The sequence below is a fragment of the Humulus lupulus genome, chromosome 4 (assembly GCF_963169125.1).
Source record: "Humulus lupulus chromosome 4, drHumLupu1.1, whole genome shotgun sequence".
Taxonomy (NCBI): Eukaryota; Viridiplantae; Streptophyta; class Magnoliopsida; order Rosales; family Cannabaceae; genus Humulus; species Humulus lupulus.
Window position 1 is genome coordinate 104,052,357 of NC_084796.1, and position 27,064 is coordinate 104,079,420.

The 27,064-nt window shown below is 38.4% G+C and overlaps 2 protein-coding genes across 4 annotated transcripts; one reads left to right on the top strand and one right to left on the bottom strand.

Annotated features, from left to right (window-relative positions):
- Positions 1-17,016: 17,016 nt before the first annotated feature.
- LOC133830687 (ATP synthase subunit gamma, mitochondrial) lies at positions 17,017-21,459 on the top strand. Its single transcript, XM_062260724.1, has 9 exons — positions 17,017-17,259; positions 17,997-18,043; positions 18,212-18,364; positions 18,854-18,967; positions 19,049-19,176; positions 19,526-19,648; positions 19,747-19,866; positions 20,482-20,603; positions 21,069-21,459. Exons 1-9 carry the CDS (start codon positions 17,153-17,155, stop codon positions 21,136-21,138), a joined length of 984 nt encoding a protein of 327 aa, XP_062116708.1. The 5' UTR covers positions 17,017-17,152; the 3' UTR covers positions 21,139-21,459.
- Positions 21,460-21,606: 147 nt separating this feature from the next.
- Positions 21,607-26,707, bottom strand: LOC133830686 (respiratory burst oxidase homolog protein A-like). 3 transcript variants are annotated; one of them, XM_062260723.1, is made up of 14 exons: positions 25,628-26,683; positions 25,237-25,393; positions 25,067-25,115; positions 24,853-24,966; positions 24,321-24,719; positions 23,695-24,081; positions 23,439-23,534; positions 23,227-23,342; positions 22,960-23,062; positions 22,686-22,868; positions 22,462-22,587; positions 22,235-22,363; positions 22,006-22,084; positions 21,607-21,905 (listed from the first exon to the last, which is right to left on the bottom strand). In XM_062260723.1, the coding sequence occupies exons 1-14, from the start codon at positions 26,034-26,036 to the stop codon at positions 21,796-21,798; spliced, it is 2,457 nt and encodes an 818-aa protein (XP_062116707.1). In that variant the 5' UTR covers positions 26,037-26,683; the 3' UTR covers positions 21,607-21,795. The 3 variants fall into 3 exon arrangements, 1 of the variants encoding a protein (XP_062116707.1); XR_009892165.1 differs by lacking the exon at positions 22,006-22,084 and having other exon boundaries at positions 21,769-21,905; positions 22,085-22,363; positions 25,628-26,701; XR_009892166.1 differs by lacking the exons at positions 21,607-21,905; positions 22,006-22,084 and having other exon boundaries at positions 22,462-22,582; positions 25,628-26,707.
- Between the last annotated feature and the right edge of the window lie 357 nt (positions 26,708-27,064).

A 27,064-nucleotide genomic window follows, 5' to 3' on the forward strand; every position in this document is an offset into this window, starting at 1 on the left:
ATGAAAATGGCAGTTACTCGTTTCCAATCGTGGGAGAGAGAATAGCAAGAGTCTTCAGGGTGAGAGGGAGTCTCCCTTTCTCTCCTTTCAATAGACCCACGACTGCCTTATACTCCATAAGTAAAAAAAAATTCTTCATTTCTCTTGGCCAAAACCTCTACATACTTCCAAGGTGTTTCAACTTCTCCAAGCAAATCCAAACTTTCTCAAGGAATCAAACGCTCTTCAATACATTTGGGTAACCTTCTCCTTCTTCATCTTTATATTTAAGCTTTGTAAACTTAAAAATCTACACAAAAACTTGTTTAGAAAACACAATGCCGAAACCCCCATTTTGAAACATATTCTTGGATTTCTTCATGATGAATCTTTGTAGGATAAAGACTTTGTGGCTGATATAGTGTCATTTAGGCTTTGGGTTAGTCAATTTTTCTTTCAATTTCATGAATTTTTGCAAAAAGAATGATTTCCCACTACATATTTTAGTTTTGGGTTTATGGTTTTAAGAAGAGCATGTGATATTTCCTTGAGATTTGTTGAACTCTTAGAATTCCACTTTTTGATCTTGTTTGCATAATCCAAGATTAAGAAAATATGTTAATGCATCATGCTATGCTCCTTACCCTTTAGCCAATCAAACTCGTGGCCTTGGCCATTCCTAGCCGATCGGACCCCTTCTTGGTCCTCGGGACCCAAATAATTTCTTAGCTGTTGGCCCTTGGGTGTTTTGTTTCTGTTGCCCAGACGCATGTCCTTGCTCCTCGAACACCACTCCTCGGGCATGCTCCTAGCTTCTCGAACATGCTACTCCTCGGACATGCCAGCCTCTCGGACGCGCAACTCCTCGGACGCGCCAGCTCCTCGGACGCCCAGCCCAGTGGACACGCAGCTCCTCGAATGCCTGGCTATTCGGACACCCAGCCCCTCGGGCGCACAGCCTTCGGATGCCTAGTCCAGCGGGCATGCATCCCCTCGGATGCGCCAGTTCCTTGGACACGCATCCCCTCGGCGTGCTCCTCGAGCCGCTCGGACACGCGGCTCCTCCAGTCGCTTGGGCACGCGACACAGCCACTCGGACATGTACCCCAGCCGCTCGGGGGCATTGCACAGCCCCTTGGACACACGCCCAAATCACTCAGACACCCCAGCTTAGGCCTTATTCCTCCGAACACCATTTGGCACTCAAAACAACTTGTTTGAATCTCTCAAAATTTACTATTATTTCCCAAAATAATGAATGTCTTTATCTGGGGAAATTTTATTTTTCCTCTCAAAGAAATTGTTTTCATAGGGCACTGTATATATATATATATATTCATTCACTTTATGTTTGGTTTACTCACCTCCCCTTATCTTTTGTAGATGAATCTCTTCGACTACAAGGGAGGTGACAACCAAACAAGCTCTGATTCCTCAGTTACCGCTTCAAGGGACATTTTTTCGAGCAGTGAATCTTCTTCCAACTCTCCCAACAGACGAACCCCTGAAGACCGTCTCCATCGTCTCAAGAAAATCCTTCTGCGGTCAGCCTTATATTTTCTTCACGAAGATTAGTTCCTTAAGCAACAACACCAGCACCAACCGATGAGGGTGAAGAAGTCTAATCGACTCCCTCAAGAACAAGATCCCCAGGTTGCTCGTAGAGCAACACAAAAGGTGGTAGAACGAGTACCCTGTGTGGGAGAAAATTTATTAGGAGAAGCTGAGACTGAAGCTTCTTCAAAAACCCCTTGCCAAGCTCAAAAAACTGGAAAACCTAGGAGAAAGGTTACCCAAACATTTGCCACAGAAATCCAACATACTGCTACACGTAGGCTGAGGAACAAAGAAGAGAGTGGGCCTTCCTGGTTTGTAGCTAAACCCTCTAAGCTACATTCCAAAATGTTTGATAAGCATATCAAGACTTTGGGTCTCGAAGGAGTGAATGTGTTATGACCCTGACCAAAGAGCCAATAATCTTGATGGAGCCTATTGTGCCTGGTCTAAGTATCATATATATGCAGAAGCCACAATCCATTTGCATCCTTTCTTTAGATCAATAGCAGATTACTTCAATGTGTCTCACTTCCAGATTGCTCCAATTGGCGTACAAGCCTTGTCTGCTCTCTACATTCTCTACCACTTTTCAGGGCTGGAACCTGCCTATTCCTCATGAGGTACATTATTTGTTCGATTTTAGGACTAACCCCAGCCACAAGAATACAAGTTTTTTCCACCTCTTTCATAGGCAAAAAGGGGTTAAGTACCTTCATGGTATAGCCCATAAATTGAATCCTAGGAAGTATTACACGGAATACTTCCTAACTACAGACATTAAAGCCAACAACCTAGCTTTTACACATGCAGACCCTTTTGATCAACCTCTCCCAACCAGGGAAATGTATGCTCGAGCAGAAGAACTTGCCAACACGCCTCTAGATGAAAAGGATGTTGAACAGTTAGTATCCTTGGAGAATCTCCAACTGGTGGGATTGTTACTGAACAATCAAGATATTATTGTGGGTAGTATGACTAATGAAACAGACACGACTGATCAGTCCAACGCTGACACCGAAGTAATGACCGACCAGTTTTCTCCTGTTCCATCCTCTCATCCACGCCGACCAGGTGGTTCCATTATTAGAGAGCCTCCTTGTGAAAATCCTCACCGACCTACCTTCCCTGTCAGGACTGGAAAAGGCAAAAGTATCGAGCTCTTTAGAGGAGACAACTCATCGTTGGAGGATGAAGACGAGTTTTTTAACAAAATTCTAAACTCAGGTTTTGCTGACAATGACCATAATTGGATTTTGTGATGAATCTGTTGAATTTTATTTTTTTACCTATGTTCATTTATTGTTTCTACTAACCCATCTTTTGCTTCACTTTTATGCAGATCCGACCATGTTCAAGCAATTCAATACCCCCTCTGCCTAAAAGAGGAAGACTGGTGAAGGCATCCACTCAACTCCTCCGAGCAAGGTTATAAAGACTACACCCCCTAGCTAGGGAAAATCATCCGACCAGTCAGTCATTCTCCCACGCCTGGCTCCTTCGTCAATTCCCTTTTCCGCTTCTCTATAGACTACCCGGTCAACTTGCTTAAGTGAGCCTCTTCGCATCATTGGTGAATATGACAAAGAGTTGCTAGACCATACTCTTCACCATGCAACTACAACTCCGACTTTCGAGACTCTACCCTGCCAAAGCATCGAAGTTGTCCTCCACAAAGGCCTTGCTCAGATCATGAGTGTAAGCATCTTATCAAAAATATTTACTTTCTTATTTATCACTTGTATCTTAATATTTCCCAGTTATCTATTCCAGGGGCTTATCACTATTAGTCATGCCCAACGCCAAGCAGTCGACTATAAAGAGTTGATTAAGGTCTTAAATGATCAGTATTTTTGTGAATAGTAAAGCCTCTTTGATCTATGCCATGAATTTTTCACATGAGTACTTAGTTTTCTAACTTAGGAATATCATAAGTCCCTGCTAAGTATATGTTCTCACACTCTTATTGCTCTAACATTTTACGAGCATAATTTTTTAATTTCACACGAATATTTGCTTTAAACAAGTTAGCTCGATGAACCTTTTGACTTCAAAAATTTACAATTACAAGTCAGCCTCAAAACAAATATATTAACTCGTGCTCTCATTGCTTGTGTTGAATTAATTACCAATATACCCCATGCCCCCCAAGTGATCGAGAGTTGTAAGATCCTTGGTCACTTGCTACTTGACTGAATCTGTTCGAGCAATTATTACTCGTGAAACACATTGAATATAAAGAAAATATTCAAGCAGTTGAACACTGTTTGAACACTCCGAGCAGTCGAACACTGCCTGATTTTACCGATCAGTTAAACACTGTTCGAATAATTAACACATATGCATTTTTGTAGCAAGAATCGACCATGCTGCGCATAGTGTCTTTTATTACTCATCAATTTGAAAAGGACAAAACGTGTCTAATAATGAGTCTCAAACAAACAAAAATTGTTTAAAAAAAAATGACTGGTCAGCAAATAACCAGATCATAAACACACTTAAATAACAAGCAAAACACTTGAATCTAAGCTACCACTGTGAAAGTGGTATTTATTGATAATATTTCCTAAGGTGCTCGCCATTCCAGTAGTGCCTGATCAGCTCACCTTTCAGCCTAGAAACTTTGTAAGTGTCAGGCGAAAAAACTTGCTCGATCTAATATGGTCCTTCCAATTTTGTCCCAACACTCCAGCTCCTAAGTCTTTGATGAACACTCTTCTGAGAACCAAATCTCCAACCTGGAACTTTCGATCTTTAACTCTGGAATAGAAATAGCGAGCCACCTTTTGTTGATGAGCAGCAACTCTCATGCTCGCATTTTCTCGCTTTTCCTTAATAAAATCCAAAGATTCAGCCATTAATTGATTGTTCTCGTCCTAGTTGTAAGTGCTTCTTCAATGTGACAGGGGGTCGATCTCAACTGGTATCATAGCTTCATAGCCATATGCCAAGGAAAAAGGAGTATGGCCAGTTGCTGTCCGAGCAGTGGTTCTATACGACTAGAGAACTTCTGGTAATTCTTCTGCCCAACATCCTTTAGCTTGCTCGAGCTGCTTCTTTAGGGTGTTTTTCAATGTTTTGTTTATCGCTTCTACCTGCCCATTTTCATGTGGATGGGCCACCGAGGAGAATCTCTTCGCGATGCCATGCCTAGCACAAAAATTAGTAAACAGATCACTATCAAATTGTGTATCATTATCAGACACTATCTTTTTTGGCAGGCCATAGCGACATATGATATTTTTCACCACAAAATCTAACACTTTCTTTGACGTGATTGTGGCTAATGGTTCGGCTTCAGTCCACTTAGTGAAATAATCCACAACAACTACCGCGAACTGCACTTCTTCTTTTCTTTTAGGTAGCCTCCCGATCAGTTCAATTCCCCATACTGCAAAGGGCCAGGGTATTTGCATTTGTTTTAAATTATTTGGAGGTTCTCTGGGTATCTTAGAAAATCTCTGACACTTATCGCATTTCTTCACATATTCCATGGAGTCCTCGTTCATTGTAGGCCAGAAAAATCATTGTCGCAAAATCTTTTTAGAAAGACTTTGCCCCCCAACGTGATCTCCACAAAACCCCTCGTGTACTTCGGCTAACAGGCTCTTCGACTGGCCGGGCGTCACACACCTGAGCAGCGGCATAGAGTACCCTCTTCTATATAACACGCCCTCCATCATGACATACCAAGCAGCCTGTCTCATCGTCCTCTTAGCATCATTGCAGTTATCGGGTAAGGTCCCTTGCTCGAGATATGTGATGATGGGTGTCATCCAAGTATCAGTTACAGTAATTGGCATTGTTTCCTGCTTGGTAATACTTGGGTTTGCTAAGTATTCAACTGGTACTATATTCAGAGTGTCAACATCCTTTGCACTAGATAACTTTGCCAAGGTGTCTGCGTTGGAGTTCTGCTGTTGTGGCACCAACTTGATCGTGTACTCTTTAAACTGTGATTACAAATCCTTAGCTTTATTTAAGTATGCCACCATACGCAAACCTCTCGCCTGATATTCTCCCAAAATTTGGTAAACCACCAGTTGAGAATCACTATTAACTTCGATTGATCGGGCGTGTACATTTTTGGCCAATCGCAATCCTGCTAACAGGGCTTCATATTCTGCCTCATTATTGGAGGCATTGAATCTGAACCTTAATGCGCAATGAATTAAATGTTGCTCTGGTGTGATCAGTATAAGTCTGATCCCCGCATGATGCTCATTCGAAGATCTGTCCACATAAAGTTGCCAGGTAGGGAAAACCTTTCTCTGCCCAGCTACGTTTTCAGCTTCGTCGAGAATATCAGGAATTCCAGTGCATTCAGCAATGAAATCTGCTAAAGCTTGTCCTTTTAATTGCTGATCGGGGTTGATACTTGCTCTCAAATTGGCCTAATTCGATAGCCCATTTAAGTAAACGACCAGAGGTCTCTGGTTTTTGCAAGACTTGGCGTTAGGGCTGGTCCGTAAGCACCTTTATGGGATGCACTTGGAAGTATGGTCGTACTTTACGAGATGCAAGCACTAAGCAGTATGCTAGCTTCTCGATCATAGGGTACCTTGACTCTGCTCCTACCAACCATTTGCTGACGTAGTAGACCGAATGATGCACCTTATCTTCCTCTCGTATTAAAGCAGCACTGACAGCATGTTTTGTGACTGCCAAATAAATGAAAAGGTCCTCTCCATGTATGGGCTTCGATAAAACTGGAGGCTGAGCCAAATGTTTTTTTATGGCTTGGAATGCCTGCTCGTATTCTTCTGTCCAATCAAACTTCTTGCTTCCTCTTAGTAAGTTACAAAATGGGACACACTTGTCTGTTGATTTGGAAACAAACCTACTTAGAGCAGCAATCCGCCCAGACAAACTCTGTACACCTTTGGTTCTAGTTGAAGACTTCATTTCCATGAGTGCCTTAATCTTCTCAGGATTGGCTTCGATCCCTCTCGAGTTAACTATAAATCCTAGAAACTTTTTAGAACTCACTCCAAACGAGCATTTAAGGGGGTTCAGCTTCATACGATACTTTCTAAGTATTGCAAAGCACTCCCCCAGATCTCGTACATGCCCCCTAGCTTCCTTCGACTTGACCAGCATGTCATCGACGTACACTTCCTTTTTTTTGCCGATCAAATCGCGGAACATGCCATTCACTAAACGCTGGTAGGTGGCTCCTGCGTTCTTAAAGCTGAATGGCATAACCTTATAACAATATAATTCTATGTCTGTTCAGAAGCTGGTATGCTCCTCGTCGGGAGGGTGCATACTTATCTGCTTATACCCAAAGTAAGCGTCCATGAAGGACAAAGTTTCATGACCAGAAGTTGCATCAACCAACTGGTCTATCCTGGGCAAGGGAAAACAGTCCTTGGGACATGCTTTATTCAAATCTGTGAAGTCCACGTAGGTCCTCCACTTCCCATTGGACTTGGGCACTAACACTGGGTTAGGAACCCAGGCGGGGTAATAAGCTTCCCTTATGAACCCATTTTCCTTCAGTCGCTCGACTTCTTCTTTTAGAACTTTCGCTCGTTCCTTGTCAAGCAACCTTCTCTTCTGCTGCACTGCTGGGTAGTTTTCATCCATGTTAAGCACGTGGCTGATCACAGTTGGTGAGATACCCACCATATCCTTGTGAGACCAGGCGAAGACATCTTGATTCCTTTACAAAAATTCTACCAGCTGTGCTCTCACCTCCATCTTTAATTTCTTCCCAACTTTGACCATTCTAGTCGGTTCGTTCTCATCTATTGGGACTTGCTCTAAGTCCTCCACATGTCCTACTTCACTCTCAAAATCCCAAAGCGAGGATCAATGTCTATCCCTTCGCTTTGGGCAACGCCCTATTTGGTGACTTCATCACCGGATGGGGCCTGTTGCTCATAGATACCAAAAGTACTTTCCGGGTTGAAAACCTTTAAAACTTTCTCTTGGTCGACTATATCCAAAATGCTATATTGGTCGATGTCCATCTCGTCTACTACCTCTTCTCTCTCTCCACACATAATCATATTATTCTCCTTGGCTCCCTTCCGTGCCTTAACCACCGAAGCATTATAGCATTCTCTAGCTTCTCTTTGGTCTCCCCGGACACAGCCTAGGCTTGCACTGGTTGGAAATTTCATGGAAAGGTGCCATATAGACACTGCCGCGTGTAAAGTCGTGAGTAGTGGTCGACCAATCACCACATTGTAAGCCGACGAACAATCTACTATCAAAAACTCTGTCATGACCGTCTCGTGCCTAGGAGCGTCTCCTGCTGTGACCGGTAACTTGATCATTTCGCCGGTGACAATCCTTCTCCAGTAAATCCGTAAATAACTTGAGAGCATGGTTTCAAGTCATTGATGGACAACTTCATATTTTCAAAAGATGACTTGTAGATGATGTCCACAGAACTTCCCATGTCAACTAGGCATCTCTTCACTTTCATGTTTGCAATTTGGACTATAATGACGAGCGGGTCATTATGAGGATACCTCACATGTCTAGCATCATCCTCCGTAAAAGTAAGAGACTCACTTTCGTACCGTGGATTCTTTGGAGGCTGCTCTTCTACAGTCATGACTTCTGATGTTGATGTTGCATCCAATTCGTGTCAAAGTGTCCAAGCATATCTTTCCCTTGCCTTATTACTATCCCCATCCAAGTGTGGACCTCCACATATAGTGGCTAAAGTGAAGTCCACCGGCTCGGGTTGCAAGGGTGGAGACCGCTGTCGTTTGAACTCAGGATTATTGTTGCTCCTTCTCCTTGGGTTTTCTCTGCCCGATACTTTTTCAACTTTCCCGACTGGAGGAGAAACTCTATCTCGTCCTTGAGATGATTGCATTCGTTTGTGTTGTGACCATAGTCTCCATGGAAATGACAAAACTTATTCATGTCTCATTTACTCATCTCCTTCCTAATGGGTGGGGGTTTCCGGTAGGGAACCTCTTGATGACTTGCGAGATATATTTTCGCTCGCCTAGCTGAAAGAGTGGTGTAATTAGCGAACTGAGGTTCATACTTGGTTGGCTTATCGTTTGGACCTGACTTAGCCTTCTTTTCTTCATGGTGGTTAGATCTATTATTCCCACGTTTCTTTCCACCATTTTGACCGTTTCCACCATTCTTAGGAGGGTCAGTTGATCCGCCCGGATTGTTTATGCCTTTCTCCTCTTTCTCGATCGCGCCATCCAATTTCTTATACTTGTCTGCTCGGTCAAGAAATTGTTGGAGTGTTGAAATTGGATTTCGATGTATATTATCCCACAAATGGCTCTAATAAGTTATTCCAGAGGATATGACAACCATCTTCCCATCGTCACCGACAACAGTTGCTCGGTTGGCTTCTCTCATGAATCTCTATATATAGTTCTTTAGAGACTCATCCTTTCCTTGTTTGATATCTGCCAAGTGGTTGGCATAAACTGGTGGAATACGTGCAACGCTAAACTACCTACAAAACTCCTTCCTGAAAGTTTCCCAAGAGGTAATGGAATTCGGCTTGAATTTCCAATACCATTCCTGGGCAGTATCAGATAATGTAGTCGGGAAAACTCTACAACGATAATCGTCACTCACACCGAGCAGCTCCATTTGGTCCTCAAATTTCCCAACATGTCTAATGGGATCTGCCTTTTGTAACGCCCTGAGTAGCCAAGACTGTTACACTGTGTGTTTATAAAGGTGCAAGACTTGTTAATCAAGTCATTTAGTTAGAAACGTGTTACAAAAACTATAATTGAATTAGGGTTAAAAGATTTTGGTCATAAAAGGTACATTTCATTTAAATAAACATTTCGTACATGGGATCCCAAAAGAAATAGAGTTTAAAGGACAGTTTACAAAATTCCAGGATATATACAACTACTGGCCACTCTAAGGGCAAAATAGACATTTTTGGTTCTCCTGTCCCCGTACCATCTCTCGGTCATGGCGGTTGATCAGTTGACTATGTACATTCAGCCCCAGAGCTCTCCAACTCAGGACTGGTCCACCTTGCCCTTGCCTTTACCTGCACCACGTAGCACCCGTGAGCCAAGGCCTAGCAAGAAAGCCATGTTATAGAGCATAAACATTAATCAACAGTCAAATATTTCACAAATCAACACTCAGATATACAACAGGTCATATTGCCCACATAATAAAAGACATCAAACTATAAGCCAATAATCAGTCATCCAGATAAATAACTTGTCACAATCATCAGTTAAACAACAATAAACATATCACACAATATCCAGGGTCGACGCCCTTAGGCCGCACCCTCTAATTATCCCACTGACTCCGGCTCGCTTAGGCCGAACTCAGTGATTATGTACTTAACCTCAGCTACCAATGGTCGAGCCGCACCCTGTGCACAATTATTGATTCCGACACTCTTATGCCGTTTATCGCATGTCCCCATGGCATAATACCATCTTATAACACCACATAAAAATATAGGGAACTCTTAGTCCCATCATAATCACAAAATCGGGTGCAGTTTCTTACCTTTGATTCCGATTGCTTTGATTAATGAAAACGACCTTCAAGCACGATCTTGTCCGAGCCCTAGCGTACACCTAGTCACAACCGTAAAATAGAACCATCATTAAACCTCAATTTTGTAACCTAACCTCGAGACCAATCCCAAGCCCTCGGGAAGCCCCAATTCCACCAAACGGGGTGGTGGAATCAAACCCCAAGCCCCCGAGCGAAAACCCTAAGAAAATACCCAAAAATCCATTTCTGAAGGCAGGGTAGTGCTACAGCGCAACAAGGTGGGTGCTACAACACTACAAATAGAAACAAAATCCCCCAGAAAACCCAGGCATAGCACTGTAGCGCTCTACTACTAGCGCTACAGCGCTACAGACAACACCAGAAATCCCCTGAGTTTTTCCTTCGAATTTCCCCGAGCCAAAACTCCATAAATCCCCTCCAAACCTCAACCATACTTCAAATTAAGACTACCATCCACTACATCTCATCCCACATGGCCACGTGCATCATTAAACAAAAAAAAAACAAGAATTAAGTTTGAAACTCAAAAACTCATCAGAAAAACCAGAAACAACCCAGAAACTCAAATGATCAAGTTTAGAATTGTTACCTTTAATGGAGAATTCAACCTTAGGTTGCCCTCTATGCCCTTCCAGCCTTTAGATCCTCAGTTCCCAAAGCTCAAATCCCTTAATTTCCATCTAAAGTTCAAGTTCAGAAATCAACTCCAACAAAACTCAGAAAACTCATCAAAACTTTTAAACTTTACCTTAAGTGGGTAGCTAATTCTTGCTAAATCTTCTGGCTTCACCAAGAACCCAAGCCCCAAGCTTTAGCCTAAGCTTCCTCTGAGTTACAACTTCAAAAATCCTCAAGGAGAGTGAGAGAGAGAAAGTGATCGATAGGGAGAGAAAAATGAGTCTCTATGTTTTTCTTCTTTCATTCTTCCTTTTCTTTCCTTCAACTTCTAACATATTCTACAAATCCCAGTAACTCTAAAAAGGCAGAAAGACCCTTATCCTCTTTTTAACCTTTAAATGACCATTTTGCCCTCCCATTAAAACCTAAGCCTTTAAACATTTTCAGGGCATTTTGGTCATTTGTTCCCAATTCCCGCTAATTCCTCAAGTGTCCCTAATAATTACCGCTTAAATCTCGTCACCTAACTAATCACCAATTATTTTCCTCAATGTCCAATAGTCTCCAATATATTTCACAAATTCCCAGAAATACCCTCAAGCTCCCCCAAGCCAGGTATAAACCCCCGCTGTGACTATTTCGCTAAACCGCTCACTAGGATCGCCTTGAGTCACAAGCTGCAAATATATCCACATAATAATGTGGTCTTAACAATTTATCACAAATAATTACATTTATGCCCTCAACGGGCCGAAATTATGAATATGCCCTTATAATCTAAATAGGGCCTACATGCATACTAATACTCATAATTATGCATCTCATATATCCATATAATCATATAAGCATGCTTATCACATAATCATGCATTAAATAATTTAAATCACATATAAACCAATTATGCCCTCCCGACACACTAATCAAGGCCCTTAAGCCTTATTGGTAAGTTTTTGGGTCGTTACACCTTTTCTGTATATACTGGCAGCACCGGTGCTTTATATTTTGCTAGCGGCTGGGCTGCTCTAATCCGAGCACAAAATGGACTGCCACTCCGGTGGTCTACCATATCCATCCCAGAAGGTCGTTTTGACAAGCCTTGCACTATAGTTGTTAGCGTGTCAAGTTGGGCTTGGATGGCTGGTGCAACTGACGGGGTTCCAAGGTCATGACTGCCTGGTCGGGCATTTCCATCTGGTGCACTGTCGTCAAGTATTTCTACTTGATGGCAGGGTGGTTCAGATTTTGCCTTTCGACCGAGACGGTCCTCCTCTTATCACTAATAACACCCCTTAGATCCTTTCGGGAAGTGCGTCCTCCTAACCGATCAAACACCATGCTCCTAGATTTCTTAGAAGGCTTACCACGCGGGACCTGCTCTCTCTCACTGCGCTGTTGGCCGGGATGTAGTGGTGGCTTTTCGATACGTGTCGAGCAGTCTTTTCCTCCTTGTTGGTTGTTGCCTTCTTTCTCTTTTGACCGATCGGTGTGATGACTATCAGCCTCATCACGACCATATCCATCTTTAAACTGTGAAGTTTTCTTATCCCGAGGAGTCTTGGTTTGACTATGTCTGGGTGGAGTCTTTTTACCACTTGACCGGTGACTCCCTGATCTAGAAGTTTCAGATCGGTGGCTCCTGGAAGGGGTTCTAGAGTTCTCCCTTTGCGTCGAGGTAGTTCTGGAGCGGACCCCATCATTCTCCCAACCAGAGGGATTACTCCTACTTCTGTCTGGCCCCCGAGAATTGGTTCTGCCACGGTTCCCTGACCAGCATTATTATTCCTTGCTCCTTGGGTGGCTACTCCTCGTGCTGCAGTTTGGGCATTGGCTTGGGTCAACTGAGTAGCCGCTTCTAGAGCAAGTGTAGCCTCATGATGTCACCGGTCGACCTCCTCCTGCCGCCGCCTGATCTCTTCACTTCTGGCATCCATCTCCTATTTTTGCTGCTCGAATGTAGCCTTCTGCCTAGCCATTTCCTCAGCGAAAGACTCCTGCCGAGCATTGAATTGCATCATCTCCTCTTGGAAAGCGCATATTGCTTCCTGGAGTTGTTCGACTTCTGGAGTTGTCTCCTCGAGAAAGACTCTGGGCTTAGTCTTAAGGTTCTGAGGTCCAGGACCTTCTGATCTAGGAAGCTCTTTTGATGTACCTGGCTTCTTGGACACCATATTGGTATTCTTGGGCGCCATATTGGTAGGGTAGTAGTGTATTTCTTCTATTCAGGCTCTCAATGAAAGCACCAAAAATGTTGACCACGATTTTGGCCAACTGCAAGTAGACGCAAAATGACAATGAACCTTGAATAGAAAGTAAATAACACCAGTAATTTTTATAGTGGTTCAGCCCCAATTTGTTGGTAATAGCCTAATCCACTTGGAGTTCTGATATATTTAGTCGTCACTTAAGATCAGATGAGCCTGAGTCAACTGAGTTTCTCAAGTGTAAGTAAAAAGATACAGTGTTTCTCTCTGTAATCTCTCAGTAAATACTCCTAGAATGCCCCAAATGATGGTCTCGAAACCTCTAAAGTAGAGAGAGTTTTTTCAATCTCCCAAAATTTGACCCCCTAAATAATGCCATGAGTCATTTATTTATAGGCTCATGGATTGTACATGAGGAATATCCTGTTTTAACGAGGTCCTTGGTTGTTTCAACAACTTTAATTAATCAATAATAAACAAATTCAAATTACAACAATATAGCTATTATTTTAGGATTTTTGAGAAATTCCCACGACAGTTGCAAATGATTTGGGTTGAAGCTGTTACTGAGGCTTTACTGAAGAATCACTAGATGGTAACTTCTGAGATTCTGATCCGTCGACCGACCAAATCCATCCTCCGAAGTGACTGGTCGACCAAGATAACTCATTGGTCGACCAAAACACACCACTGGTCGGGCATGACACACCACTGGTCGGGCATGGCACATCTCTAGTCGGGCATGACACATCTCTGGTAGGGCATGAACCTTACTTGGTCGGGCAAATCACTTCTGACCAACTAAATCTATTTCCTGACCAGTAATATCACAACTCCCCAAGTCAATTCTCAACATTTTCACCTCTTTAAATAAACACATTTATTGACTATTAATATGTCATTTATTAACCATGCACTGCCACTTGTCCATTCAATTGCCATGTCATTGAACAAAATTTTTGGGGATAACAGTACCCGGTACTGTTCATCGCGCGCGCGGGTGGCTGGTGCGCATGCACTGGCAACCAAGCAAAAATTTTCAAAAAAATTTTTTTGTTCAATTTTTCAAACCAAAAACATTTTCTAATTAATTTTTAACATGTTTTACACAAAATAAAACATATATAAAATTTAATAGCATATAAAACACAACAAAACAACCTAAAATTTCTAATAATCACATAAAATCAATATGCTTCTTATAAACATGAAAAACCATCCAATTATTCAAACACATCAAATAATCAAAATTTTAACATGTTCATGCATGAAAATAAAGATTACCAAAGGCTCTGAGGCCAGTTCTTGAAAAAACTTATACAAGATCTTTATTTATTTTCATGTAGATCTAATATTAAACAAATTAATATGAGATAACCTAGAACATGTTTCTAAAATTGAATTCATAGAGAAACAATGATAAGAATACTTACAGTATGCGCAGCGGAATGAATGAGTCTTTCCTTCAGTTTCTCTAACCCTAGTATCCTTTCTGTCGCAGAGTATCATCAAGAAATTGAACCGATCTTCAATTTTCTTCACAGCCTTCCAAAGTATCATTGGAATCACTTAGACTAGAGTGGGCAATTCTCAACACATGAGATAGATACAGAGAGAAGAAGAGAAAATAATAATAAGAGACTTAGAAAATGACTCGTGTTTAGAGAGAATCTAAAACTATCAGAAAACCAATGATTAAACTTATTTGTCGTCTGTCTTGACTTCTCTCTAAGCACTCATTTTGTAGACTCAATTAGGCCATTTAATTTAATTAAAAATAAATAAAATAATAGCCAATTTGAAGCCATATGTCGAAATTATCATGGGCTTTAGGCCTGTGAAATTTCCCATTTGATTATAAGCCCATTTGACAAATCAAGACCTGTATTATTTTCTATTGATTTAATTAATTAAATAATTATTTAAATCATTTATCAAATTAATTATTTATAATTTGAACCTTGATTTAAACTTATTTATTAATTTAGATACCAATTTATCTTTATTAATAAATTTGCCATAATTTCTCTTTTCTTCTCAAAATTACATAACTTTATGAAACTATCCAAAATTTACCTGGTCAACTTTGATAATTCTAGTTGATAATTAAATCAATTAATTGAGACTATCTAGATGATTTTATCCAAGGTACAATGGGGACCATGGGCCTATGAAATCAAGCTCCAATAAGTTATCATAAATCTAACAAATAAATTTACTGACTTATTAATTCATCGTGACTCCACTAAAGACTCGGAATTGCATTCTTGAATTCATAGAACACCCTATAACAAATATAGATACGCTATTACTTATCCATTGTTACAACCATAATTGTCACTCAATCCTGTATAGACGGTCTACAATGAGATGGGACTAAAATACCGTTTTACCCCTCATTGTATTTTATCCTTAAAACACTTAGTTCCTTGTAAATGATATTTCAGTAAACTAATTTAATTACTGAAATGAGATCTTTATCATTTAACACCTTGAACCAAACTAAAAGGAAACTATCGTTTCACTTCTTCATCAAAAGCTATAGATGTTCATATTTATGATTAATACTCCCACTCAATTATATTACAAAGTTCCCAAGATGTAAGTATGGGTTAGTCCGTAGGGTAAGCTGGTAACAAACAAGTCAAAGAACTTAGATAATACAATCAGTTAGAATATTAACCACTCAGAATTGAGATTGAATTGACTTATGGTCAACTATATGATATGACTAGAATAGATAGTAACGGTATGTTTACTTATCTTATCAATTGTCAATATCGGTCTTGTCCGATGTAACAAATACATCCGATCTTATCTAATTTGCTAATGTTCTGGAAAGAACATAACACCACAATGTGTATGTAGATCATATTGTAGATTTGCAAGTGAGTGTAAATCTTGTGCACTGAATAATCTTAAGACTAACTTATTTCGAACATATAATCATATTTATATTCCATTATGATTACGTCACTATAAGTACGATTATCTATATGCTCGAGATTTAATAGAATTTTATATTAAACAAATAATCATGAAAATAAAACATGTGAGCAAAGTGATTGACCAAGTCAAAAAATGATTTCTGTTCTTTTATTGATAATAAAATGAGATTACAAAGAAAATGAGTTTTAATTAGGGCATAAAACCCCAACAACACTCACTATCTCCCCCACAACCAAATTGAGTTAGGAATATACCAGGTGCATGGTCAGTAAAGGCAGCTGAGAAACGAGTAGGCCAAACCTCTATGAGTCTATTTTTCATGGGCTTTTTTTAAAGGACCTAATGGTGAAAAGTCGAAAAACCAGGAAAATAGGGTCACTGTTGGTTGAGAAATGATTATGGGCTTCTAAAAGGGCATGTATTGTATCCTCTTCTTGTTCCAAAGTTAATGTATTGGTTAGATTGCTAAAAAAATTTCCAGTTCAGATGGGACAGACATTAGGCAGCCTAGAAAAGAGAAAACAACAACCAAATATGGATAGAAACAACAACAACCAAAGATGTGTAAAATGAGAGACTTTAGGAAAAACCACAAGCTGTATATGTAAAGGTAAGAGACATACCTGATGTCGTGATAATGATGTAGAAAATGCAATAATAACAACTCAGATGCAAATCTATTAGCTATTAGTCTAAATCTATGTTTAATCATTATGAAATCCCAAATGAAGTGATCCTGCGACAATGTGTAAGAGAAATAAGAAATTAAAATGAGGGAGGAAGAGAGGAGCAAGAACGAGAAGAGAAAGCAAAATCTCGAGTAAGGAGAGAAAGAAAAGAAAGAAGAATTCATGTTGATGGAAAATAAGGGTTGTGTAGAAAAATTAATTGGGACAATAAATGAAGGAAGAAGAGAATTAATGCTAATAGGAATGAGATTTTGAACAATAAATATAAGTAAACAATCCAAACAAACTAGATAGACAAAATGCTGAAAATAAGTGTACCAGACGAATGAATGGTTTCACAAACCCTAGTAGAAGTTCTAGAAGCACTTCGCTATTTTATTGTTACTAAAAAACTTATTCTTATGAAAATATCACAATTTTCTTTTTTTGTAATTTTGTAATTTTTTTTTTGTTGTGGTAAAAAACCTAAAATTTCAGTCTTCGTTCAAAAAAAGAGAATACAATACGACGTCATTTCATTTTTGACGTTGTACGCATCAATTCAAAACCAATTCCATTGAGCCAAAAGCAAAAATCCACGCTCACTTCTCTCGTCATTGAGCTCTAAGAATAGGATTTCCGATCCCCAACTTCTAGGGTTTTCAGTTTCTTCCGTATCGATCTGTACCAATGGCCATGGCAGCTCTGAGACGAGAGGGGAGGCGCTATCTCTCTCCTCTGACATCCCCCAATCCGATCTCTGCCGCTGCCGCCCTCCGATCCACTCTCATTGCTGAGTATGATTTATTCTTCTTCAAATCTTCTTATAGTTTCACTGGTTGGTTTTAAAAAATAGTTTTCGATTTCTTTTAATGAATAACAGTTGAAGAGTTTTTATTTATTTATTTATTTATTTTTTTTGGGGGGGGGGGGGGGGGCCCTCAATTTATTGGTAAACAAAAAAATGTACATAACATGCATATTCAAATTGATGCATCTAAGACCGTAAACCAATGAAAGGTTGTTTTTTTGAAAGATTGAATTTGGGCGTTCTTATGTTTTGTGTTTGGGCAATGTTTACTGTGCTTTTTCTTCTGTTGTGTTGATGAGAAATTTATCGATTTTAACGATGGGTTTGGTTTTGTGTTGGTGGCTACTGCCTTGATTAAGATACATGGTCGCATTAGGCATAATTGTGCTTTGTGAAAGCATTGAAATTTTAATTCTATTGCGGAACCGCGTGTTTTAAACTTCCGTGTCAATATATTAAAACCGCTTAACTATATGGCTGGGTACTTAGCTTGGTTTACTCGCCATTTTTAGAGATGCGGTGAGAACTTTAAGTGGTCTGAATAGTTACATCTTTCTTTTATTTTGGTGGTAGCTTATAATGAAAATGTGTTATGTGAAAAGTTTTAAAGCTTTATCATTTCAGCCGCTGCTGCTGCATCTTGTGATTTTATTACTAGTATTAGAAGGTAAGAACAGTAACATGTACTGACAATAAATAAATTTGATTGGCTTGGGTGTGCAGGGAGCAGGCTCCTTGTGGAGGAGTGCGCTCTATTTCAACTCAAATTGGTAAGTGTTGCTGTTCTTATGTGTTACCTTCATTTTGGTAATGGGCTTGTATTCTTGTGGTCTTTTGTTCAAGGAAATTTGTACATTGTGATTTGTGATATTATTTTTGGTGAAACATGATAACATCTCATATTGTATTAATAGCTTTTTGATGTCTTGTTTATATAGTTAGGAACCGGATGAAGAGTGTGAAAAATATCCAAAAGATTACAAAGGCAATGAAGATGGTTGCAGCCTCAAAGCTACGAGCAATTCAAAATAAAGCTGAAAATTCCCGTGGCCTATGGCAGCCTTTTACCGCACTTCTTGGTGACGTTCCCAGTATGTTTCTCAACATGGTGGTATCGTATTTTTACTCCTTAAAGTTCCATGTGAGTGAAGGGTAGATCTGTTGATGCCAGTGTAGACTGCAACATGGGGGGAATACATAAAGTAGAATAAAATTTACGTTTGATTATGTTGGTTATTTTGTTGCTCTTCTAGAAGTAGTTGGTTTGTGAGTAGAAGGTTGGCATAAAAGAAAAATATTTATACAAGTACAAAGTAAGAATTTTAGAATGAGACTTAAAGTGTTCTCTGTATTACTAAAAGCTGCAAACACAGTGTGATCACTGTGATACATCTTGATTGTTTTTCTTTACCTTTATTAGTTGTCATTCCTTTATATATATGTATGAATGTATATCCTTTATATGTATGAATGTATATCCTTTATGTGTTCTTTTGTTATTATTTATTTTATTGACTTTTAAAATTTTCTATTGTATTTCATCTGGTAAGCTTATTGTGTAATTTATGGTGTTATACTAGGTGTTGATGTTAAGAAGAACGTTATTGTAACTGTTTCTTCAGACAAAGGTCTTTGTGGTGGAATTAATTCCACCTCGGTCAGGATAAGCAAGGGATTTTACAAGCTGAATTCTGGTAAATTTGCAGGCTGGTTGTTTAGTATTTAAAGTCTGAAGTTGGATGCCATTAAGGTTGATGTTTTTTTATCTACTATAGGTCCTGAGAAACATACAAAATATGTTGTATTGGGAGAAAAGGCAAAAGCTCAATTGATACGTGACTCAAAGAAACATATTGACCTGACAATGACTGAGTTGCAGAAGAATCCTCTCAATTATACTCAGGTTGGTATCTCAGGTTTCTCTCCCATTTATAATATGACTAAGTAATTATCTTATTTGTTTTCATGTATTTAAATGATTGGTTCCTGTATTTTTAGGTTAATTTTGTTCATCATTATGTTGGAAAAATACTTTAACTATTTTAAGCTTTAACTTTTGATCTCATCATTAGCCAATTGATATTTTGTTGCCATTAAATCATTATACGTCTTATAGGCAAATTTATCTGGTTGACCACTTGATTTATTAATACGATTTGATGAACTATTTTTTCTTTTACGAAGCTTATTATGATGTAAAACTTTGTACTTTGGTCATTGTAATGATGACACAAGTCTAATTCCCTTTTCAGGTTTCTGTTCTTGCTGATGACATTTTGAAAAATGTGGAGTATGATGCCCTTAGAGTAATCTTCAACAAGTTCCAGTCAGTTGTCTCTTTTATTCCAACAGTGTCAACTGTTTTGTCTCCAGAGGTATAAACCTTTTTTTTTTTTTGAAAAATTTACTGCTTATTTTCTTTCTCAACTCTATTTATTTTGCTGGATGGATGAATAATGATGTGGTAATATAGATCGTGGAGAGAGAGGCTGAAGCTGGGGGAAAGATTGGTGATTTAGACTCCTATGAGATTGAAGGTGGTGAGACAAAGTCAGAAGTACTCCAGAATCTGACAGAGTTTCAGTTTTCTTGTGTATGTTCTTTTTCCAACAAAACTTTTATTTTAGGCTGGCCATGAGTTTATAAATTACGAGAAAATATTTTAAGTTTCTAGCCATGTTATGAAGTTTAATTTAAGGCATATCAAGTTGCACTTCTTTCATAACATTAGAGGACTTTCGTCATTCCTACTTTCGATTATATTCTTTTGTATGGTGTAAAGTGACTACATTCTGCTTATGACATTAGGCACCCATACAATTGAAACATTTTAATTTAGACATTAACTGATTTCTGAATTTATTTATGCCTTCTGTTAATTTGTGGAGACCAGTTACTTCTTTTTCACGTGAAAAGGAAGCATCTTTATTTTAAAAAAAAATTCTCATTGAGAATTTTCTGTTCAAATCGATTGAATACATGAAATGTGAATGTGAATCCTTAATGGATGATATTACCCCTGATTTAGCTTGTGAGTTTTGGCATGCTTGCTGCAAAACTAGTTTTAGTTTTCAGTGTAGCATGTGTTGTAATTTTTATCTATAGGATATTTTTCTTTAGTCAACATTTTAAACTGGTTATGTTCTGCATCCCGTCTTTCTAATTCATTTCTTAATACTTGAGTAACATTATTCTACATGTCTATCAGGTCTTGTTCAACGCTGTGATGGAGAATGCTTGTAGTGAGCAAGGAGCGAGGATGTCTGCCATGGATAGTTCAAGCAGAAATGCTGGAGAAATGCTTGATCGTCTCACACTTACTTATAACCGGTATATGTCTCTTACACTATGACATATAACTTTTAAAGCTTTCTGTCTGTTTGAGTATGGTGCTTTGGACCATAGAGTTACAGTAACTGCCAATTATTGTTGATGGTAGAGGAGAGTGATGTTAAGTTGGAGAATTTTTCTAGTTTGTTTTAGTGGGATGGGAGTGTCAGAAGCTTTAATCACTGGCATGGCCAAGTAGAGATATAGCAAAATCTACTTGGTTCTTACAAAGAAAGCAAACGGTTGGGAGTTTTTACTTGGTTCCTTGCGTTATTGAAAATTTGCTCTTTGCTATCCATATAACTGAGTGAAGTTCCGGACTAGATGAAGTTGGGGAGAACAATATTTGGACTTGGCAATCAATGGTGTTTTTAGTCGGATTATTTATCTCTGAATGTTCATGTATGTATAGGTTGTATGTATATACTTTCTCATGACTGATTTTGTTTTTAATATTGTTTACAGGACCCGTCAAGCATCTATCACAACAGAATTGACTGAGATTATTTCTGGAGCATCTGCACTCGAGGGCTAGAATGTGAAGCGGCATCGACAGTGACGAAATAAGGTTTTAGCAGAGGCTTTGTTTGAAATTTGTGGTGCTATATTTGAGTTTTTTTTTTTCAACTCTAATAATTACTTCCAGAATCAAACCTGGTTTCTGGGAGCTAAACATCTTACGAATCATGGTTTCAATTGATTTTGGGATTTTTTGTTATCCTCTGTACTTAAATTCATCTTTAAAAGATTCAAGTTTTTATACAATTTCATCATAATCAAGATTCATAGGAAAGAGAACCTTGAGATCAATGGCTGGGACCGGACTGATTAATGTAAATGGTCTTTTTCTATTTTATTTTGAAGTCCTTTGGATCAGTGAGTTTCAACAGAATAAATGTCTGTTGTTGCTTATAGCCAGTATTAATCCTTAACTTATTCCCAATTTTCCATGTTCTTATTTGTTTTTAAGTTCAATGCAATAAATGGAAGACAGACTACCATAGATCTTGATGTATAATTCTCACATTTATTCACTTTAGAGATCAATACATCTTTTTGCTCTGTATGAGCGGTAGAGATATGTATATAAGTATGTATATAATAAAGTAGTTATGTACATTTAGACCTTTTTTGATGTTGAACAATTCCCGTTGTGGAATTGGTACAAGACAATGACAAGTATACAAAAGTTCTAGTAGTGCTCCTTGTGAAATACGAATCTGGTAGTTGTCTTGGTGGAGAACTTGGTGCATAATCCCTCCAACTCTCTTGCTAAAGCAGATGGACCACAGTAAAATACCCCTGCCAAGTTTGGATGAAGCATTAGATATCAACAACTGGACTCTTATATAAACGATTGAATGTAGTTTGAGTTTGGCCAACAAAGTGTTACAATCTTTACCAATCCTGGCTCCTCTATGTCTCCAAGCTAACTTCGAAAAGATGCTGTACCAATTTGGTCTAGAGAAATGTGTGCGTACCTGAAAGTAGCTTAATTTCAGTGTCAAGATGTTTTAAACACTCTGATTCAGTCCAGGAACTCTAATTATGTAGTGTTGGTGCTATTGTCTTCTCAAGTTATAACATTGTAAGCTCTGTTCCTTGACGTTAAGGAAAATGAGAGTGCTTACTGGAGTCCTGGAGACGATATCCATGCCATGTTTGGCATGATGAAGGGCCTGAATAGCGCTTATCAATGCTGACCGAACATCTCCTTCCTGATATATGCTGGTCAGGAAATTATGCACCTCTACAACAGACTGTAGAGTCACCAAAATGGTTCATCTCATCAATATACAATTACAAGCAAAATTTAGATAAACCTTAATGAAAATGGAAGATTTGGTGTGTCATTTACCTGCTTCTGGTCAGCGTTTGATATTTCCTTCATTATATCTCTAAACCAATCAAAGGAGCTTTGTTCTCTTGTAACCCAATAAAGATAGGCTTTAACGGGTCGACCCTTTCTTAAGTTGCAGCTATTCTATTCAAGTACACGGTTAACTTTAGTTAAACATCGAAACCCCAGAAGCAAATAACGGTCCAATAACATCGTCAAAAAAAAAGAGCCAAATTTTTTACTTGGTTGCCTTTTGCTTCTCTAATGCCATTGACAACATCTTTGAGGATGCTGATGAACGGTGTAGCTCCTATTCCCAGACCAATTAGCACAACCACATCATACTTGACATGGTCTTGGGAGGCAGCTCCATAAGGCCCATCGATGTATAATTTAGGATACTCCTTTCCTCCAGATAGTGTTGCCTAGAAATTTTGAGAGTGAGCACTTTTTAAAAGAAAAGAAGATTTTTTTTCAGCTTCAGTTTCGACTGTCTTTGAAATTACTGATTATTACCTCTTGGAAAATACTATATATTGTATAACTCCAGTCACCTAGAGTTCGTATATGCACGCTTAAATAGTCATCTTCTGGTCCTGAAGTTAGGGAAAATGGGTGCCTGAAATTGGAGGAGCAATATTAATATATAGAAGAATAAGATTTTGAAAAGGAGTCATCATAGGAAATCTTCAAAAATTCAAATCAAACGCGTTGTATAGAAACCTTCACTGACAGAAGTAAGAAGAACAGGCAGTACTTGACAAGAAAGCATATAGATATTACCATTCAAACGGTGATATTTGAGGGCATTGAATGAATATGTACATGCCACTCTGGTACCTAAATCCTTCTGGTTTCTGCAACTTGAGGGACAAAACTTTTCCTGGATAAAAACTTACCTGCATTTTTTGGTTACCCCATTACAGAACTGATTGTCATTTCATATGTAACAAAAGTGGAGTTTTCAAATTTTCTAAAGGAAGAGGGTTGTCCACCTTCAAAATTTGAACCTCACAGCTGCTTGATCTTATGGCTCTGAGGAGCCGCTCTCCGGTGTATATAACAGTTGGAATGGCAATGTACATCCAAGTCTGCTCAAGAAAAATTTGAGTACAATAAAAGGAAGTATAAAGGTAAAACAATGTAATTATGTACTTGGGTAGATTTTCTGATTGACAAATACTAAAAACAAAACAAAACAATGTTGCATGAGAATGGCAAACTTAATGAGATAAATTGAAAAAGTCTTACTGTTTTTTCAGCCGCATTGTCCGTTAGGAACAGGAACATGGAGTGGATAATAAGTAAGGCATACACAGGAATGAACAAGTGGTGAGAGTACCAAAAGGTGTTGTATCCAGTGACATGTCGAACCGTCCTTGGTAGCAATGGTGACTGGCGGCGTGGCCACTTAATTGCTAGTGAAAATGCAATGGCCATTAGTACTACCATAACAATCCCTGTTGCCACCTCTGTGGTGGCTAATATTTCTAGGTATGATGGTTGGTGGTACCCGAATCCAGCCGCTATTGTCTGTTGGAAAACTGAATTGTTGGATTTACTAATTCTTGGGAAATCACAACCAAGATGAGTGCCACCATGAAGAATCACTCCTACCACAATCCCTCCTGCAATCAACTGTACTCAAGTAACATGTTTTAGCATAAAACTATAGTGACCAGAGCTGCATTTTTTATGATCCAAAAGTTGTGTGCCTCACACTAAAAATTGAAGTTGCAAATCTACCTATACTTGGCTAAATGTATTGCTCAGTCCAAAAGCTATGGGAAGTAGGAACCAAAGGTATGTTTTTGGTGATGGGAAAATACATCGGTAAGTTGATAGATTTACTCAGTACTTTCCAAAACGACAATTACCTTGTGGAAGTTGATATTGTCGTTGAAAGGAATTACTGAGTTGATCCTTCTATTACTCCTAAGCCATGTGATTGTATTACGACAAACAGGGAGGAGGATTAGAGCCATGTTGAATTTCAGGGTCTCGGCTGCACCTTTGGCAGTGGAAAGACAGTACCCCATAACTTCAAAAGCTGCTCGATGCCGATATTGGATGAATTTCCATGTGAAGAGAACAATGCAAACTACAATCCAAAACAATACTATCCATGCTCTTCTCCAATACGACCTGAATAAAATTTCAGCTTTTGAGGTTTGCTCTGTTAAAGGGTCATGATAATTATGTGTCACCGATGATTGCTTAGTCGGTAGAGAGCCATTTCTCAAGCTCACTCTGAATAGAGACTCAAATTCTGATAACTGTAAAAAGTTAGGCAAACACGTGTCGTATGCATAGTTAGTATGTCGTTTTAAAAACCCAAAACAGATCTTGATCAAAAGACAAACAGGGTAAAGTGATTTGAACATGAAAATGCCAAAGTGGGATGTATACCTCAATGTAGCCTCTATATTTTATGTCAAGAAATTCCATAACCAGAGAAGCATATTCTTCTGATTCCTCATGTGTCAGAGACAATTTATTTGTACAGGCACTTAACAGAACAGTCTGCATATGTGCTCAAATTAATCCAACTAAGTAATCTAAACCCAACTTTAAAATAGATTATTTGGAACTTAATAAAATGAACTGTTGATAGTGATAAAACCTGTTTGATGTCAATTTCAGTAATTTTTCCATCCATGTTTTTGTCACACCTGCCAAACAAACCAAAAGGAAACATATACATTTGAAACAAAAGGAATTATGTATGTATGTATGTATGTATATATGAGAGATCATAATGAAAATTTTAAGTGAGTTATTGGGAATCGTTACAAGTTAAAGAAGATCCTTATCCTTGAATGAAAACAAGGATCAGTCAAACGACACCAGTAACTATAAAGTTCTCCTTTTGTTATATAAGTTTTGAAATCCTTTCTTCCCCTTAGAGCCCTCAATATCTCATAAGCAAATTCTGGCGATTGTTGCATCCCTAAATCAACAACAAAAAATGAAAAATAATTATAAAAATCCACCTTAGAAAGAAACTAACCAATTTAAGTTAAGTTTCATAGAAGTAACATTATAACCCGAACTATTAGAACATTAGAAAAAAGTCCTAGAATTTGACATCATGTACATATGTCAACCTGGACAAAAACATGTTATGGTAACATTGTCCTATGTAGCATGTAAAAATCTGAATATTGTGATTAAGTTTTCTCACCTATGCAGAAACCAAAGTCCGACCATTTGAGAACTGGTTCAGACACATTTGCAGCTATGGAAATCCGGTCGAATCGGTTCTCAATGTGCTTCCACTCAATTCCAGAACCTTTTCCCATTATGCCAAAAAAGCTGAACCATTCATTGAAAGAGTCAAGTTTTGATGACTCCCCATTTCCTGGTATGTAGTGGGGATTCTCTGTTCCATTTAGTTCAGTCTGAACAGGAGAGAAAGTAATAAAAGGAACCGCACTGAAAGAAGAAGAACCAGCAGAGGAAGAAGAAGAAGAAGAAAATGAAGAGGAAGAGGAAGAGGAAGAGGAAGATGGTGATAGAATATTTGTGGTAAAGGGTAGTTCTTGGAGGATTTGAGACTCTACATTATGGACCTCCATTGATGTTTTCTCCATAACTATACTTTTCAAAAAGTTCTCATGTTGTGTTTAGTTTTCTCTCTTTTAGATAGGAAAGAAATTTAGTTTTTCTTGGAGGAAAAGAAGATGAATGAATGTTTAGAAGAAGAGACTGTTTAATTAGCTCGATGAAGAACATTATGCATGCTAGCATGAAATGGTGATGTTATTAAATTATCTTTCTAGAAAGGTCATTTCTTCTTTTTATTTTTTATTTTATTTATATTATGTTTAGTACTTCTCAGTTTTTTCCTTTGATATGGGTGGTTGAATGATGATTATAATAGGAGGAGCATGTAAGAAAATGAATATGTATACATGTTTGGTTGTAGAATATGCATGTTTGGTTGGTGTAGTTGTGAATGAAAAATAAAGTAAAAGAGATTGCAAGAGAAGCTTTTTTTTTATTTGTCTGTTTGTTTGTTTGTTTTGGGTGAAAGAGTAAGAAAAAGAAAGGAAATAAGGGCAGGTAGAGTGATTGGAGTAGTAGGGAAAATTGCATGGAATGAAAAGGTTGTGGAGAGAGAAACAGAAAATCTGGATCTTTATTTAGTAAAACCAAGAACCACAAGAAAGCATTTGGAAAAAGAAATGTGTTTATTTATTGAAAAACAAAATCAATAATTATATTACATATATATTGACTAGTTCTGTCCTAATAAGCATATTGCTGCCTATTTTGTATATTAGGGACATGGATTTGGGCAAAGAAATTGGTATGTATTATTATGAGCACAAGCATATATAGTTGTTGAATTATGTGTAACCTATATATCTATATCTATATGTATAATATATTATCTCTTTCACAAGATAGTACATGGAATCTGAAACAGGTACACGTATCAGCAACTGTTGGCCAATTATGCAAATCAAATACCTCTTCTTATTCTCATGTCATCAGAGTCAATGGCTCACTTGAATGCTTAGCCAGCTAGTTTAATAGGTAAAAACTGTCACTACGCATATCATCAACAATCTTTGGCTAAAATTAGCTAGTAAGTTTCTTATCATTTTCTTAATTA

What these genes read in the sequence shown, in the direction of transcription:
- LOC133830687 (XM_062260724.1), top strand. Translation starts at nt 17,153, where the DNA reads ATGGCCATGGCAGCTCTGAGACGAGAGGGGAGGCGCTATCTCTCTCCT. An exon ending in ACTTCTTGGTGACGTTCCCA is followed by an intron (nt 18,365 to 18,853) that starts GTATGTTTCTCA and finishes GTGTTATACTAG; the next exon opens with GTGTTGATGTTAAGAAGAAC. An exon ending in ATCCTCTCAATTATACTCAG is followed by an intron (nt 19,177 to 19,525) that starts GTTGGTATCTCA and finishes TTCCCTTTTCAG; the next exon opens with GTTTCTGTTCTTGCTGATGA.
- LOC133830686 (XM_062260723.1), bottom strand. Translation starts at nt 26,036, where the DNA reads ATGGAGAAAACATCAATGGAGGTCCATAATGTAGAGTCTCAAATCCTC. An exon ending in CAAACGCTGACCAGAAGCAG is followed by an intron (nt 22,364 to 22,461) that starts GTAAATGACACA and finishes GTGACTCTACAG; the next exon opens with TCTGTTGTAGAGGTGCATAA. An exon ending in ACATAGAGGAGCCAGGATTG is followed by an intron (nt 21,906 to 22,005) that starts GTAAAGATTGTA and finishes CAAACTTGGCAG; the next exon opens with GGGTATTTTACTGTGGTCCA.